At 40.1% G+C, this 15,724-nt stretch overlaps 1 protein-coding gene across 9 annotated transcripts in view; it reads right to left on the bottom strand.

Moving 5' to 3' along the window:
• gab1 (GRB2-associated binding protein 1) overlaps positions 1 to 15,724 on the bottom strand; it is a 59,337-nt gene that overhangs the window by 1,551 nt on the left and 42,062 nt on the right. For 4 of the 9 annotated variants that reach the window (XM_086033840.1, XM_086033843.1, XM_086033845.1 and 1 more), the window contains 10 exons: positions 15,503 to 15,668; positions 14,055 to 14,283; positions 11,245 to 11,482; positions 9,348 to 9,768; positions 9,082 to 9,176; positions 7,881 to 8,181; positions 5,203 to 5,295; positions 3,850 to 3,943; positions 2,906 to 3,035; positions 409 to 537 (listed from right to left, as the gene is read on the bottom strand). In XM_086033840.1, coding sequence (XP_085889966.1) covers positions 409 to 537; positions 2,906 to 3,035; positions 3,850 to 3,943; positions 5,203 to 5,295; positions 7,881 to 8,181; positions 9,082 to 9,176; positions 9,348 to 9,768; positions 11,245 to 11,482; positions 14,055 to 14,283; positions 15,503 to 15,668 — 1,896 coding nt within the window. Of the gene's footprint in view, positions 1 to 408; positions 538 to 1,512; positions 1,589 to 2,905; positions 3,036 to 3,849; positions 3,944 to 5,202; positions 5,296 to 7,880; positions 8,182 to 9,081; positions 9,177 to 9,347; positions 9,769 to 11,244; positions 11,483 to 14,054; positions 14,284 to 15,502; positions 15,669 to 15,724 lie in introns of those variants that run through there. The other 5 variants (XM_086033847.1, XM_086033841.1, XR_015087184.1 and 2 more) reach the window with 5 other exon arrangements.

Raw genomic sequence — 15,724 nt, 5'->3', positions numbered from 1 at the left:
CATGATCGCGGACTTTGAAGTACTCTGCTGCCGAAGGCTTTGCGTTTGTACTATCTCAATCAATGCCAGGGTTAAATCAGCATTTTAATGTATTTTTTAGGTAATATTACGTTGACATGATTGAGCAATAGCAATGTAAGGTATAATACAACTTGAACAAAGCGGTGCCTGGGAACTCAAACAAGCTGGCCTTTCTTTACCTCCTATAAAGTTGTCATTTTGACACTATGAGGATTCCGCATGACAGCGGCGATATATAATATTCTATATTGTCCAAAACATTACACTTTGTATTTGGGGAGAATGTACATTTAAAATAGTGCCTTCTGCTTGGTGAAGTGAATGCTCAGCGTTTATTGAACCTTTACGACAAACACGAGATGCGCTTTCAGCAAAACGTCAGCCTACCTTCCGAGGTGGAGTGGACTTGCCGGAGTCCAGGTCCAAATCCAAGTACTCCACCTGCTTGTCTCCCTTGGGCTTCACCATGGGGCTACTCCCGCCGTCCACCGTCATCGGTGGACCCAGTTTTGTGCTCTACAGTCCCAAAAACACAAAACCATTGTCTCATTGACAGAAGAGGAAAAAAAGACAGCTACGGTGATTAAAAACACACTCTTGTGCTGTCACAATAGCGACATTGTTTCAGATGACAAATTTGAGCACCAAAACGTACTAAATATGCTGCACAAATTACTGCTACTACGAATTGTAGCTGAATAGTACAGTGGAACCTCTAAAGCCGAACAATTTGGAACTACACTACATTGATGTACAGTACAAAGGACGTTGAGTGGCATTCATTAGGTTTGACTAAGCAGTGTTAAAATTGTTTTTTACAACAGTGTGATTAACAGTGCTCAACTTATTTTTTCCACTTGTATAACAGTTAAGAATGCAGAAATGCTACTTTAAAATTGTTGTATAGTTAATTCATGTTTTACAGTGGTGACAGTTTGACAAAGGAAGAAAAAAATCAATTAACACAATTTCCAGGGCAACATTTCTGTGAAATTACAAATGAAAATGTTTAAGCCTATTTTTGCACTTGTATGACAGTTAAGAAAGAGAAAATGTTTACTTAAAAAAAAAATCTTATGTTGTTTATAAAGGTTATATGATGGCGCCAGTTTGACGTAGGAACTGATTAAGTCGGCTGATTTTTTTTCCATCTAAATCTGAGATTACGTTCGACTTTGATTGTTCCACTGTAGCTAAAATATAAAATTGGTGAAATGTGATATGCAATGACGATAAACGCACTCATTTAGATTTTTATCATTTTGAGCCCATTGTGACAACACTGGACATATTCGGACCTTCACGTTGTGTTAATTGTGTAAACTACGTGTAAGGTGGAGTCGTTAGGACTAGGATGGTGAAAAACTAATCAACATATGTGCAGCTAACACCTCCATTCACATTAAAAAAAAAAAAAAAAACCTCCACTTCAAGATACAACAAACACCCAAGTGGTGACTCTGAAATGTTCCAACAGGCCACCCTGCTCACCTCCTCTACGGTGTCAAGTTCCTCCACCTCCCTCCTAATGGGGGTGATGGGGACCGTGCAGTAGAAGGACTCCTCTCTACGCAAAAAGCAGGAGGAAGGGGCGGCGGAGGAAAAAGGAGAAGAGCAGGTAAAACAAATGAAGGCAAAGAAATGAAGAACTTGAGGGATTACTGTACAGGAAGGAAGGTGGTGAGTGGCTGGAAAAGGTGAACAAAAGCATTCAAAAACAGGAATGGGACATCCACTTAATGGTTCACTGATGCGTTAAAAGACATTCAATCGAGGGAGAAAAGTTCAACACAAAAAAACAAAGAGTTTTTCCAAGAACTGAAAACCTGAAAAGCAGAGGAACAGAAATAGAGAGTAAAAAAGAAAGTAGAACAACAGCAGGGGGAAAAAAGGAGGAGTCCGTCTGGAATGTCCACCACATTGTAATGTTTGGCTTTGGGAGATGAGCAGGGACTCTAAAATTGGGATACTGGCTCTTTAGGGAATGTCTATTATGCAATAACAACGTAAATACTACAATTTGAATGGCCACTTTAAATGCTGGTCTGTAAATGAGTGTCTGGATATTTTTATATTTGGACTTTTATTCATTTGTGGCGTATATACAATTTTAATGTATTTAAAAAATGTATACAGTGGTACCTCCAAGGTCCAATGAACGCCTTAAGCGATTCAACGGTTGTCAGCGGTCACATATTTAGAGGATAAATTTGGCTGTGTCATATAAATAGGGACAATATTACTTTTACTACATGTTGTAACTTTACCTTTAATACGATTTTTTTTAATTCATGTATCAGTCTAGAAGATTAGCTCAGTGTTTAAGAAGTGCAGCCCACATGTTTCATGAAACAAGATGTTGGATGTGGAAGTGGTAAAGCCACAAATGCGTTTGCATTATTGTTGTAATCTGCACTTGAGTTTAAGTGTTTTATTACCGATTAACAGTAAGGTATATAATGTACTTATATGTTAACGTTGCACTTGTGGCAGAATTTCTTGTTGTGAACACTTACAAGACGTATTTAGTAACACCTGTAATATAGTACATATTAATTACCATAATTCATCTGCCTTTAGCTTAGTACATGCATAATAGATCTGATACCGTTTATTGTAATTAAGATGAATTAATTGCTTGGGTTTGTTGAAAAATACAAAGGAGGAAAAAATTAACGCGTATTAAATCGCAAACGCAGTTCTGAGGGAAATTTGGAAAAAAACATAATTCAGCTTTTTAATAACGCTTATTGACGATCTATTTGAACAAATTGGAGGCACCACTATTTAGCGACAAGCCACAAAGATCACATTATAAACTTGAGTAAGAGTACAATGTATTAAATATGTAGATAGTTGTTAGGAACAGTTGTGTGTTACATACTGGTTCATCTGACTGGTTCTTCATATTAGAGAGCATGGCTACATAATTCTCATCACTGTCCTCGGAGTCAGTGCTGGAGGCGGTGCTATGCACTGATGGGGGCCGGGCGGGCATGGGGAACCTAGAGAGACTGAGCAGCATTCACAGTGTTTACACACAAACAAACACACGGCCAGGAAAACACACACCCCTCTATGGTGAACACAAACACATGACACCGCAAAAGCCCCTGCGACATTCAACACAGAAATAGCGCTCAGCACGCAGTGTTACATAAGTGCCGAGGGATCCCCGGGATGAGCCGGGTTGTGGTCAACAAAGTCAACTACATGAATGAATGAAAGGTTAGTGGCTACTTAAGTATCATCTACAGTGTTGTATATTTAAAAAAAAAAAAAAGGATGTGTTCACACTCAGCGTCTTTTCCCAGCGCAGACAAAACAAAAAACTCAAGAGGAAGAAAGTGTCCAAATATCATACTTAACTAATTTACTATTTTATCAAGAAAATGTTTTCTGCAAGTCGTATTTCCTCACATAGTGGCCAGAAATTTTAATTTGTCCGACTGCAGAGAGTATCCAATATTTCTATTTTTATGTCCACAAATTTTCTCTGTCTCTGTGTGACTAAATAATATATCATTGATCATCACTAAATGTAAAGACTAGTCACATGGTGCTATCGGATATCAGCATCAGTAAGGGCAGTTGTCTTAGTACAGCCGCCAAGTAAAAACATACAGTATATTTTTTTTATGTATCTATTTAAAGTAAATGGGTTTATTTTGTTCAACAATTAATTGATGATGTAATACATTTGAGGAAACAGCTATTATGTTTCCATTTTTAAGTCCTCAGCTGTCCGAAATGTGTGAACACACCCTTGGTTCTAGTCGCCATTACCAATGGGCGGTGTAGAATCAAGAAAGATTGTTGCACACTTACTCCCGAGCGAAGGAGCGAGTAACGGGTGAGCGGACCGGTGTGCAGGGCTCCTCCCATTCAGGCAGTGGTTTTATCTCCAGTGGAGCGGGTTTTCCTGAAACAACGCACAACGGGTCACTCACACAGCAAGCTGGACGAATTCATCCTAATTTAAACCAAAACTAGGTAATGTTAGTGAGTGGTTAATGGTGGTTTATTTTAAATGAACATAATTTGTGCCTTGTGTGTCGTATTTATAAAATAATAAACAATATTGGAGGTATAATTCAACTTAGGTCAAATATAAGCCGACTTCAAAACAAAAGATATCGGAACTACCTTATTGTGGAGAAATTTAGCACTATGCCAAAAAACAAAACCTGGACAACAACATTGTGGAGAGACCACACGACGAGTCTACGGGAATATTAATCATCGCTAAAGACATGCCGAGACTCTGCACTCTTAATCAGACTGTGCTGCTGTTTTGGTTAGCTGAAGCCTGTATTATACATAAGTACAGAGAAAAAAAAATGCTTTTTAGAGTGCTGCGGGGGGGGGGGGGGGGGGGGGATATTTTATGGTAATATTAAAACTGCTTGCAGCATCTATACGCAATAACAAACATTTTTGGTTGGCTGTCAGTCGGGGATTTTTGCTATTCACAGCAGGGCTCGGTTTGAATAGGAGGGTTCACCGTATTTGGGAAGGTGTATAGTGTATGTGTAGAAACCACCAAAAGTCAGCAACCACGCGGAAAACAAATTCTAGTCAGGTAGGATGATTTGATATAGGGCTGTACAATCAATTGAAATTCAATTACAATTACCATAATTATACTCCACGATTACAAAATTGGCATAGTCATAAAAAACTATTATTAATATATGGGTTGTTTACAAAAGGAAATCATACTTGAATTTATACATTTGGACCTTTTTAAAAAAAAAATTATAACAACTAATTTGATCAATTTCGTTTGGTCCAAAAGTAACTTACATAATTATAGTGTTAAACATGTTCTTGTTTTGTACCGGAAATAAATGATTTTTTGAATAATTCTGATTTCAATTATTACCAAAATAATCATGATTCATATTTTTTTTTCTCTACAATCGCGCAGCCCTAATTTGATACCAGAGTATCGAAGTAAGAGTTAGTAGAGAGTTAGTGATGCCGGTGTCAAATGTAAGCCACTCAAACAAGAGAGTGGACTATGGTTTCATATGCCATGGAGACAAAAATTGTTGTATTCATTTGTGACAGAGATGACAGAACCCAAACACCACTGTAAACATGCAAAAAAAAAAAAAAAAAATAGTCAAGAGAAAGACAAGTCAAGAGGTCTTGTTGGGTTCAGTGATGAGTACCTACCCTTGCGTCGTCCCCGCGGGAACTCCCCTACAGTTTGGGAGTCGGTTCGCTCTAAACCGACACCCTTTGCTCTTATTACTTTTGGACTCTGACCTGATTGGCGAAAGAAGACGTAATCATTTCAAATCACATCATTGCCAACTTCCCTGCCATGCAAAGCCGCTGGAAGCCCAAATCACCGCGCCCCCACCCACCGATTTTGATCGCCATGACAACACAAGAGCCATGCTTCCCCCCCCCCCCCACCCTGAAAAACATGCAACACACGGCTTCCCACACAAAGACTGACATCACAGCTGTGCATGCATGACAAGCTGTGCAGAAGCACGGAGAGTCCTCGGAGGCGTGTTGCGGCAAGAAAAAAAAAGTGACGAGTTCTCGTCTGACACGCACATGGCGCACATGCTACATTGACAACTTACATCGTTTTGGATAATCAACTTGGTCAATCAAAAGAAAATTGCCTAAGTAGTTGTGACAGGCTAAGCTGTCCTTAATTTTTTCTGGAAGGTTTGGTTTGAATAAAAGTTAAGTATACCAAATAAAGTTGCAATTTAACGAGAATAAAAAAGTCAAAATTTCAGTCACAATACGAGAAGAGCCCTAATTGTATGTTTAAGTCTCATAATTTTTGAGAGTAAAGTTGTAATATTGAAAGAAAAAAAAGTTGTGATATTACAAGAATAAACCTGTATTATTGTCAAATGTAATTTCACAAAAAACGAGTCAAAATAATTCAAGAAACAAAGGTTTTACAACAAAAAGACACTATAATTCTAACAGAATAAATTGTAACAATACAAGGAAAAAAGTTGTATTATTGCAATTGAAATTGCCCCAACATGACAACATTTTCCAGTAACGTTACTACGATGTCACACATTATGCACGCTATGTGTTTCAAAACAATGAGTTATTAACAAGTTGACAAAGTGCCAAACGCATTTTGCCAATAACCATGACACCCACTTTGCAGACGCTGAGCTGCACTGTTGTTGACTCAGTTGACGTGTTCCTTGAGGGGACAGGCAGTTACTTACACTTCCTGTCCCTTAGCTAATACGTTGCACGTGAGAACCCATACTGTACCACAAAAATCTGAATACAGTTACCGTCACACTAAGGTTCAAGGCTAGCCCAAGTCCCGTTTCCTCGTTGTGGTTTCCGTATTCGACCTTTGTTTCAATGTCCTCCCTGATCCCCCCCCCCGTTACTCAGCGATTGGCCTGGATGGTAATTCCCATTCGCCATGAGCTCCCTCATCAAAGAGCTCCATTCACGCGCGAGGAACAAAGGGGATAGAAGGTGATCACTCCGAGTTCAGCCACCCCATGGCACGGGGAAAAACCATAACAACCCCCCCGCAACCCCTATTCCCTCACCCACCTCCGGCCCCTTCTACAAAAACACTCTGCAGGGCCTCAGGTTCAGGAGCCCTTTGACAAGGAGCTCACTGTGCTTTGATTCTAAGAGGATGTCACGAGCGTCCAAACGTATTCAAGTGGTGTAATAAGATGGGAAAGTTAGTTAATTTGGTACTCACAGCATTAAGAACTGACACAAGCAGACACACAAATTGGTTAAAGGCTACTAACACAGATGGTTCGTCAGCGACATGTAGTCGGCACACACCAACCCCGCAAGCACCCCGCAAACAGTAGACAGGGGTACCTTCAAGTTCCAGCGAAGGGGGTCACATAATGGAAAATTGTTTTCTTTTTATTGTGTATTACAGACATAGTTTTAGCTCTCCAAAATGCCTGCTCAACCGTCGTGTGAAATCAAACAACCAAGTAAATTTTTAGTTGCCTTCCAATAATAGAAGCATGACTTGCTTTTACAGGGAGAAAAATGGTACACTAAAAGTGTACTTTTACAAGACAAAAATTGTCAAAATTTGACACATGAAGACTTAGCACTGCAAGGAAAATTGTAACATTACAACAACAATTTTCATTTTACAATAAAGTACAATAAAATTTTAATGTAATTTTACAATTAAAAGTTGTAATTTTACAAGGAAAATAAGATTTAAAGTTTATTCTACTAAATTCAAAATATTACAATACGACAAATTCTAAAAATCATGAATTTATGTGAAAGAAAATTATTTTAGAAATTTTTGGTTGGCAATTTTACAAGAATAAAATGGTAATATTGTTCGTAAAAAAAAGATATTTTACGAGAAAATGATTTGATTTCGTGAGAGAATAAAGCGTTCATTTTACATATAGACTAGAACAGAGAGACAATTTTTAATTTTACGAGATTGAAAAAATATATATATATAAACAAAGTTAAATTAAGAATGACAAAATCTAATTGCAAGAGAAATTAAAATGTTAAGAAAAAGGAGTTGCATTTTAATTTGAATAAAGTGGTATTTTTAAAAATAAATTTTACAGTAAACAAATCAGAAAAAAAAATTATTTTACCTTAAAAGGTTTTTTGTTTTACTTGACTAGTCAAAATGCAAATTTCATTCTTAAATGAAGTGTTTTATCTTTTCTAACTATTAATACTGATTTCTACTTGTATGTTAGTATAATACTACAAACATTTAGCTAAAATGTGACATAAAACACTGCCTGTACAGTGGACCAAATTCAATGAGGGGATGTGTTGGATCTTGAAGGTACCACCGTAGCAGCAAGACGGGTTGTAAGGGATGGGCCCACCTTTGCGATCCGGTTTAAGGTTCCGGTCTACAGGCGGTGGCTGGCAATCGCTGGGCATGGGCCTCCGCGGTGGCGTTTTGGGACTGGAACGGAAGCCCATGTGGGCTGGCGGCGGCACTTGCTTGCCCAGCGAGGAGAACTCCATTGTGCTCGGCGTCATGGGCACGTAGTTGGTCTCGTGAATGGGCTCCGACAGGCTGCCCGAGTGGTGGTGGGACGGGGAATTGGCGCTCATGGGGACATAGTTCTGGTCCACCTCCTCGGTGGACTGGCTGCCCACGGGTACCATGCCTTTATTTTTCTATAAAAGGACAGCAGTTACAACGATTTTAAAGCTCAATTCAAATACATTCATTTAAATCAAAGAGATGTTTTTTGTATATGTACTATATATGCCAAACCTCCCAATTTTCCCAGGATCCTGACATTTCTAATCTGATTATCTTCTGATTCCAAAATAAACTAAATTTTGGTCTTTTTTTTTTTTAAGCGAAAAAAAGCGATCACGGGAAAAGAATTGTAATTAGAACATAGAATTAAAAAAATTAAGTTGGACAACTTAAAAAACTGTACTTGTAAATTTAGTTTAATGTTATGAGACTTAAGTAGCAATATGTCATAAAAAATGAGTAGTTTTACAAGAAAATGATTATGTATATGTTTATATTTATGTATATTATAGATATAAGAATAGTTTTATTACAAGAAAAATAACAATATGAGATGAAATTCTCAATTTACGAGACGTTATGGAAAAAAATGATATTTAACGATTTTCACAATTAAAAAAATATCACAAAATTACAAAAGTATAATAAAGCATTAATATGAGAAAGAAGTAGCAATGATGTTAAAAAGTCACAATTTTTCAATCAATTCTTCAAGAATCAAGTCATAATTTTAGGGAAATAATATTTTGAAAAAAAATATTTGGACAATGAAGTAGCAATCGTATTAAAAAGGTTGCAGCTTTATGCTTTAAGTTGCAATCTTACAAGAATAAAGTCATATTAAGAGAAAAAAAATATCCATAACTAGAATGAAGTGGAAATATGACAAGAAAATAGATCAAATTACAAAAGAATAAACTTCCTAATCGTACAAGGGTGTGTTTTTTTTATTTATTTTTTTATTTGAGTGCTTAACCCACCTATACCATACAACTCAGAGTGTACAGTAGCTGTAGACCTGTAGAACTCACAAAGTAGCTGTTGAAACTTTCATTGAAGTCGAACGAGCAGCTCTTGTCAGACGGGAATGATCTGGGAATGTCGTAGCAGTCCTGGGAACCAAAATCTGAAAAAAAGAGAATAGTAGTACCGGGAATAATAAATAAGACATTTCACACAATTTAACACATTCCCCAAAGCGTTAAAGCACAGATGAGAACTGACACACACTTACCTAATACCCCTTCTATGTCAATACCCCCGCCCAAAAATAGATAAATATCTGAGCAATACAAACCTTTGCGTAGGCGTGAACAGTCGACAGTTCCGATAGTGTTGCTGCGTAAAGCTTTATTCCCGGCACTTGTTGGCACACAGTAGTTTCCGTCGGTCTCAGAGGCCGAGCGAGGCATGTAAAAAGTGTCTGTGGGGGAGCGCTCGGCGGGGGGCAGCGGGGCTCCGGAGGTGGGCTTGGGCGGCCTGGGAGGGGGCATGACATCCCCGCCGCCCTCCGAGGACGACAAGGTGCGGGGGACCTGGTAGGTAGAGTTAGCCCCGGGCGTGGGCGGGATGTCGTAGCTGATGGACAGGTTACGCATCTGCGACTCAACGGAGGCCTTCCGCGAGGGCGTGTTGAAGACGTACAGCTCGGACCCCTCGCCGCAGAGGTCCGGGTGGGCCGTGGGGGACGAGGCCGATTTGGGGAGAAGCACGGTGTCCTGAAAATTTGGGGAAATTTCAAATGGGAAACTATTTAATATATATATATATATATATATATATATATATATATATATATATATATATATATATATATATATATATATATATATAGTCATATATATATATATATACACACACACACATTCATATATATTAGGGCTGCACGATATTGGAAAAAATGACATTGCGATTTTTGGGGCGTTTGCGATATATATTGCGATATTAAAAATAGAAGAATTTTCACTAGATGACTTGAATAGATTTGTTTAGGAATATTTTGGTTAACTCACCATGACATCATTGTATTCATATAATATCGTTTAATCCAGACTAAGGGGGTTCATCTGTGAATGATGATTGCTGTATATAAAAGGGATCACAGAGGTCATGTCTCTGTAATATAATAGATTATTTAACATTGTATTTCACACTTCAATGTAAACAGCAGCAAAATATTAAACAAAAAAAAAAAAGAGCAGGTGCACTAGACCCTTGAGTAATTTAAAAAAATAGAAGAAAATAAAAAACCTCTAAAGCAGCAGCAGAGTTATAAACATCTTTAAACTAAACTTTAAAATATAAACAAGATTAAAAGCAAGTGTACTAGCGCCTGAGTTGTTTACAAAAATATAACATTAAAATTAAAAAAACTTTGTGAAACTGCAGCAAAGTTGTATACAAATTTTAACAAAAATATTAAAAATTAAAGAGCAGGTGCATTAGTCCTCTGAGTTGTTCACAAAAATATAACAATAACTAAAACGGTCTGTAAAACATATTGCATCCTGATTTGTGGGTGCTGTTTGGACCTATCGTAAGGAGTTATGCTGGCGAAGGCGTCTGTTATTATTTTTTGAGTAGATGAAGTTTCACCTCGGGTCCCACTTCTTAGTTTGAACTGCTCATACAGGGGCTTGTGACGGCGATTGCAGCAACAACGGTGAGGCGCTGTTGGCAAAGGATGTTTTATTGTTCTGAATCTTCCTTTTTATAGCCGAAATACTTTCATATTTTGGATGTTGACTTTCTTTTGCGGACTAAATCCACTGCCGCTTCTGCCGCTGTCGTCTTCTCCGTGTCGCCTGTTAGTGTTTTCAGAGCAGACAGCAGTGGCTGTGAGAGTGGAGGGGGAGTGGCCAATGACTGATTGGCAGGAGGGAGGGGGTGAGTGAGACAGGCTGTGTAAGAACACGGAGTAGCTTGCTGCTTTTAGGAAGCAAAACAAGTTTGCGTGTTCTAAGAAAAAAAAAAAAGTTAAACATCGCACGTCCTACGATGTGACTATCGCGCATGCGCACATCGCGATGTTCAAACGACACATCGTGCAGGCCTAATACATATACATACATATATACACACATATAAACATATACATATATATATGTACACACACACATACAGTATGTATACATACATGCATGGGAAACTCACTGGAAATTTACCAGAACTTTTCCGCTCATTGGGAAACTTACCTGAGAGTAGCTGCGGGGTAGGTGGTAAAGACCGTTGTCACTCAGGAGGGAGGCGCCCCGCGAAGGGGGGGAGTCGTAGAGAGACGAAGCGGAGGCGGGGGCCGGGTGCCCGGCGAAGAAGCCGTTCTGAGAGCTGTGCTTGGCGGACGACGTGGATGACGTGGGCGTTCGGTGCGACGGGAGGTTGTCGTTCAGGTCTGTCTCGGAGGAGGTAGACTTGGAACACTCGGCGTGGGCTCTGAGAGGACGAGGCACGAGATGGACGCTTGAGTCGAGGCGAACGTTTGTTGAGTTGTTTGTTGCACGTCATTGTCTCAGGGTGAAATTAGGAAGGGGCGTTTGAATTTCTAATTCTTGAAATACAAGTCATCTGGAACAAAATTAAGTACCACCAGCCTACTGCTATGTACAATGCAACTACAACATACTACTACCACTGCAACCTAGGATAGTAGTGCTCTGTACAATACAACTACAACGACACCATGCTACTGTCAGAACAACCTATTACAGGCCTGGACAACGAGCCGCATGCGGCTTTTTGGCCGGTTTCATGCGACTCCTGAAGCCCTTTTCAAAAATAAGCTTAGCTGGGCGCCGTCCACCCTAAGTACGGGGTGGGGGGGGGGGGGGGGGGGGGGCACGGAATGGTGCGGTAAGATTCCTTGCCATCGTCCTTGGTCTCGTTTCACTGCAAAAAATAATGAGCCGGTCTTGTAATAATGTAATTTTGCACGTCAGTGTGGCATTTATATGCTTCACTTCCGGCTTCATGTTACGCGGTCAATCGGGTCCCTGTATTGCGAATACAGGCACCTGATTGGCTGTAGTCTGAAGAAATACACCGATGATTGGCCGACTGGCGCATGTGACATTTCTCCCGTGAGCAATGTAAATGCAAACTTGGTGATTATTTTATTTATTCTTACTTGGCTTTTTCTATACCTGTTGGCTTTAGTCAGAGTGTTCCTGTGGTTCCGAATAGATAAGCAAAGTAATCACTGTCACTAGGCAGTATCACATTTCAAATGATATAAATAAGAAATATGATACTGTCAAATTAGTGAGCAGACCGTGTACCGTGAACGTTCGAGCAATACAGTGAGGCTTACTGCAGTGCTGTGAGCTTTCACACACTATTGCACTAAATATCATACCATGACATCAATACCGTGATAAAAACAAAGCGTGAGCTTTGTATATTATTGCAGCAGGTTTGTCTGGCGAAAATGTAATTTTGGCCCGATAGGATTGTTAGGAAAAAATTTGGCCCGCCACCAAACTACGTTGCTGACTGCAAGTGCAGTGTGTGCGAGGGCTTGTTTGAACACGGTGATGGAACGGATTACATTTGTCAATCAAGGAACCAAGTGCGTGCATAACACGCTTTGACACAATGACATGGAGGGAAAAAAGTTGAGTAGTGTGTTCCCCATTCAGCCTGGGCTTCATTAGAGCCTTTCCAGGCTTCAAATCTTCAGTGGCTCTTGAGTTCCCTCCATTCTTACATCAACCAGTAATTTTAAAAGGTGAATGAACTTCTCAAACACAGGTTGTTCACTTAAGTCACGCAGAAAACGTACCTAGAACCATTACCAACTACTATATACTATAACTACTACCATTACAACCTACAACTACTACTGCAGTCACTGCCTACAACCTACTCTTACTAAACCCACTTATTATTTCCTACTAAATACAAACTAACTACTTATGAATACAAGTATCAATGATAGTGCAACTACAACATACATCTACGAACAACAACTCCAACCTACCACTACGACTACTAAGATCACCAACTACTACTATTACAACCTACAACTGCAAATTACTACAAACAACTATTACTACCAGTACAAAGCAAAACTGCTTAGTACTGCTACGACCACAACAAAATAAATCCCACAACAACGGCTCACAATTACGTACTACTACAACAACAATCTTCTTCTTTCGTCCAGTGGCCGCACACCCCTGACTAATAAAACAATCACACAGTCTTATAGTCAAATTTTACAACTCAGGCTATAATCAACGCAACTGCAAATTTGCAACGTTATTTCAAAGCATTCCCTCCTCTATTTTTTTTTATTGTATACTACTTATTATATACTGTAGCAAGTAGCGACCCTGCTGGTGTGTTCCATGAATTGGCTTTAAATCTGTGAATGTTCCGAATGTCTGAGAAGCCATGAAGGCATCTAAATGCGATTAGATCAGTGAGTGTCTGAATGTGATTAGGATGAAAGAGTCAGGGGCTGGGGCCCGTGCAACCAAGGGCAGGAAGAGTGAATGAGCAAGTTCCCGTTTGGAGAATGTACCATGTCGTACTTAGTGGGTAAACATACATTATGAATACAAGACAAGTGTACAGGTATATGCGTGAATGTTGCTGCGATGGCAATTTCTATCTTTCTATCTACTGTATCTATGGCTAAAAAAATGTGTAATATTCCTGGCCATCCCAAGATGAAATGACCATTTACCACACTGATGCTGTTGGTTAATTTCAAAACATGCTTCAAAATAGGAGGCAACCAGCTTCTGGAAGCTATGGAAATGCGTTTTAGTTTTGGCTGGGTCAAACACTGCACACAAAGCAGGCACTTTCAAGCTGAATGGCCGGCCACTCACAGACTAGCCTGTGGAGGAAGAGTCCTGCTCTCGCACTCCTCCAGGAGCAAATACTCCCGGTCTCCCTCCAGAGACAAGCGAAGCGGAGCCGAGCTACACGAGGCGCAGCGGGGATGAAGAAAGGTGGAAGGACGAGAAGCAGCGCAGGAAGAACAGCACGGGTGTCTTACCTGTTGGCGTCTGGCTTTTTGCTCTCACAGTTGACCAGCCACAAGTAATCCTGGGGCTCCTCCGAGCTGGATTGGGAGTCCAGATGCCGAACGCTGACGGGCTGGTAGGGAGGCGGCACAGAGGTCAGCACCGCCGCCGCGGGGCCCATCACATTGCCGAGCGACGTGTGCGGAGGGGTGTCCACCACCAGCCCCCCGATGGCCGACTGATGGCCAGCTTTGGCGGCCTCTTGAAAAGACAGATGAGAGGGTGGTGGCCATTTTAGCTTGTGTGGAAAAGGGTTATATTTGGGGATTTTTCATTATAGTTAGTTTTTATTTCATTTTGACTCTTAAATCATAAATTCAATTAGTTTTAATTCATTTTTAGAGCAAGTGTGCTAGATTTTATTTTATTTTTTTGAACATGTTTCGTTTTAGTTTAGTTTTTAGGTGTGAGCTTGACATTAAATATGACGCCAAAGAAAAGCCATATAATAATATTTGGAAGCGTTGGGGACAGGAAATTACATTTTCCAACATTTTATTTGTCAAACAGTGCTCTTGATGTGTGGTAGGAAATTAAATACCTAGGTCATGTCACATCGGAGGACTGTATGGATGACAGAATATGATCAAATATACAGTATGCTAAGGCTAACATGCTGATTCGGAGGTTTTCTGTGTGTTCTGACTTCATTAACGCATAACATTATTGTCATAAAATTAAGATGATGTTGTAATCAAGGCTTCAATCCCACGCACTAAATTGGGGCAATATGACAGCTTCACTGGGTTCTGTAAAAAAAACGCAAAGGGGTTCAACGACACCAACAGAAGGCCAATACAATGCAGAACTGAGAGAATCTTTTCTTCCCTCTACACTTCCACCCTCCTACTCTTATCCACTTTCTGGATGACAACCTTTCTCCGCTGTTCAAGGTGCATGACTTGCTCATCTGTCTCCTCTCCATCAGTTGGTGGAGGCGCTGAATCACTGATACCTGTTGATCATCTACACCTCCCACTCTTCTCTCCTGCCGTCTCGTATCATCAGCGTGGTCATGGAGCGTTTTAGCAGTATACGCACAAGAAAAGAGTGGGACTGCACAATCACAAGTGCAAGCGAGAGCAAAAGGGAGAACCAAGGACATCTTTTGTAAGAAGCATTGTGACAAAAGCGATGTGCGAGAATGTTTGTCGCTTATTTTCCTGCACGCTCTCACATGGCCGTTTTTAACCAGCGTTTGAGATAGAAGACTGACAATGTCAAACAAAATAGTGGGACTATATGGCTGGCCGATTTAATCTGCCAATATTAGCATACTTTTCAGTGAATATTACATACATACACATCGGTGACTGTGGCTCTACTAGCCCACGTGAGGGAACTACAGTACCTGAATTGCTCCAATTTTTTTTTTTCCCATAACACAAGAGGAATGTACAATAATAGGTCTGGTTCTTACCGTCATCGGTGGGGTTGAAGCCGCAGATGTCGCAGATGCAGCGCACCCACTTGTTCATCTCCTCCTCCGTGTCAGCCACCAGGTAGAAGACACGGTCGATGGTCTTGATGTCAAAGATGAAGCTGTGCTCCAAGTCCTTCTTGTTGAACGTCAGCCCGGCATCCACCTAGGGCGGGACAAGGGATGGGATTCGTCAGCAATTTCAACAGCAGCTATATTTAC

The sequence above is a fragment of the Filicampus tigris genome, chromosome 6 (assembly GCF_054856515.1).
Source record: "Filicampus tigris isolate MCC_2025a chromosome 6, RoL_Ftig_1.0, whole genome shotgun sequence".
NCBI lineage: Eukaryota > Metazoa > Chordata > Actinopteri > Syngnathiformes > Syngnathidae > Filicampus > Filicampus tigris.
This window is presented reverse-complemented; position numbering and strand designations above follow the sequence as displayed.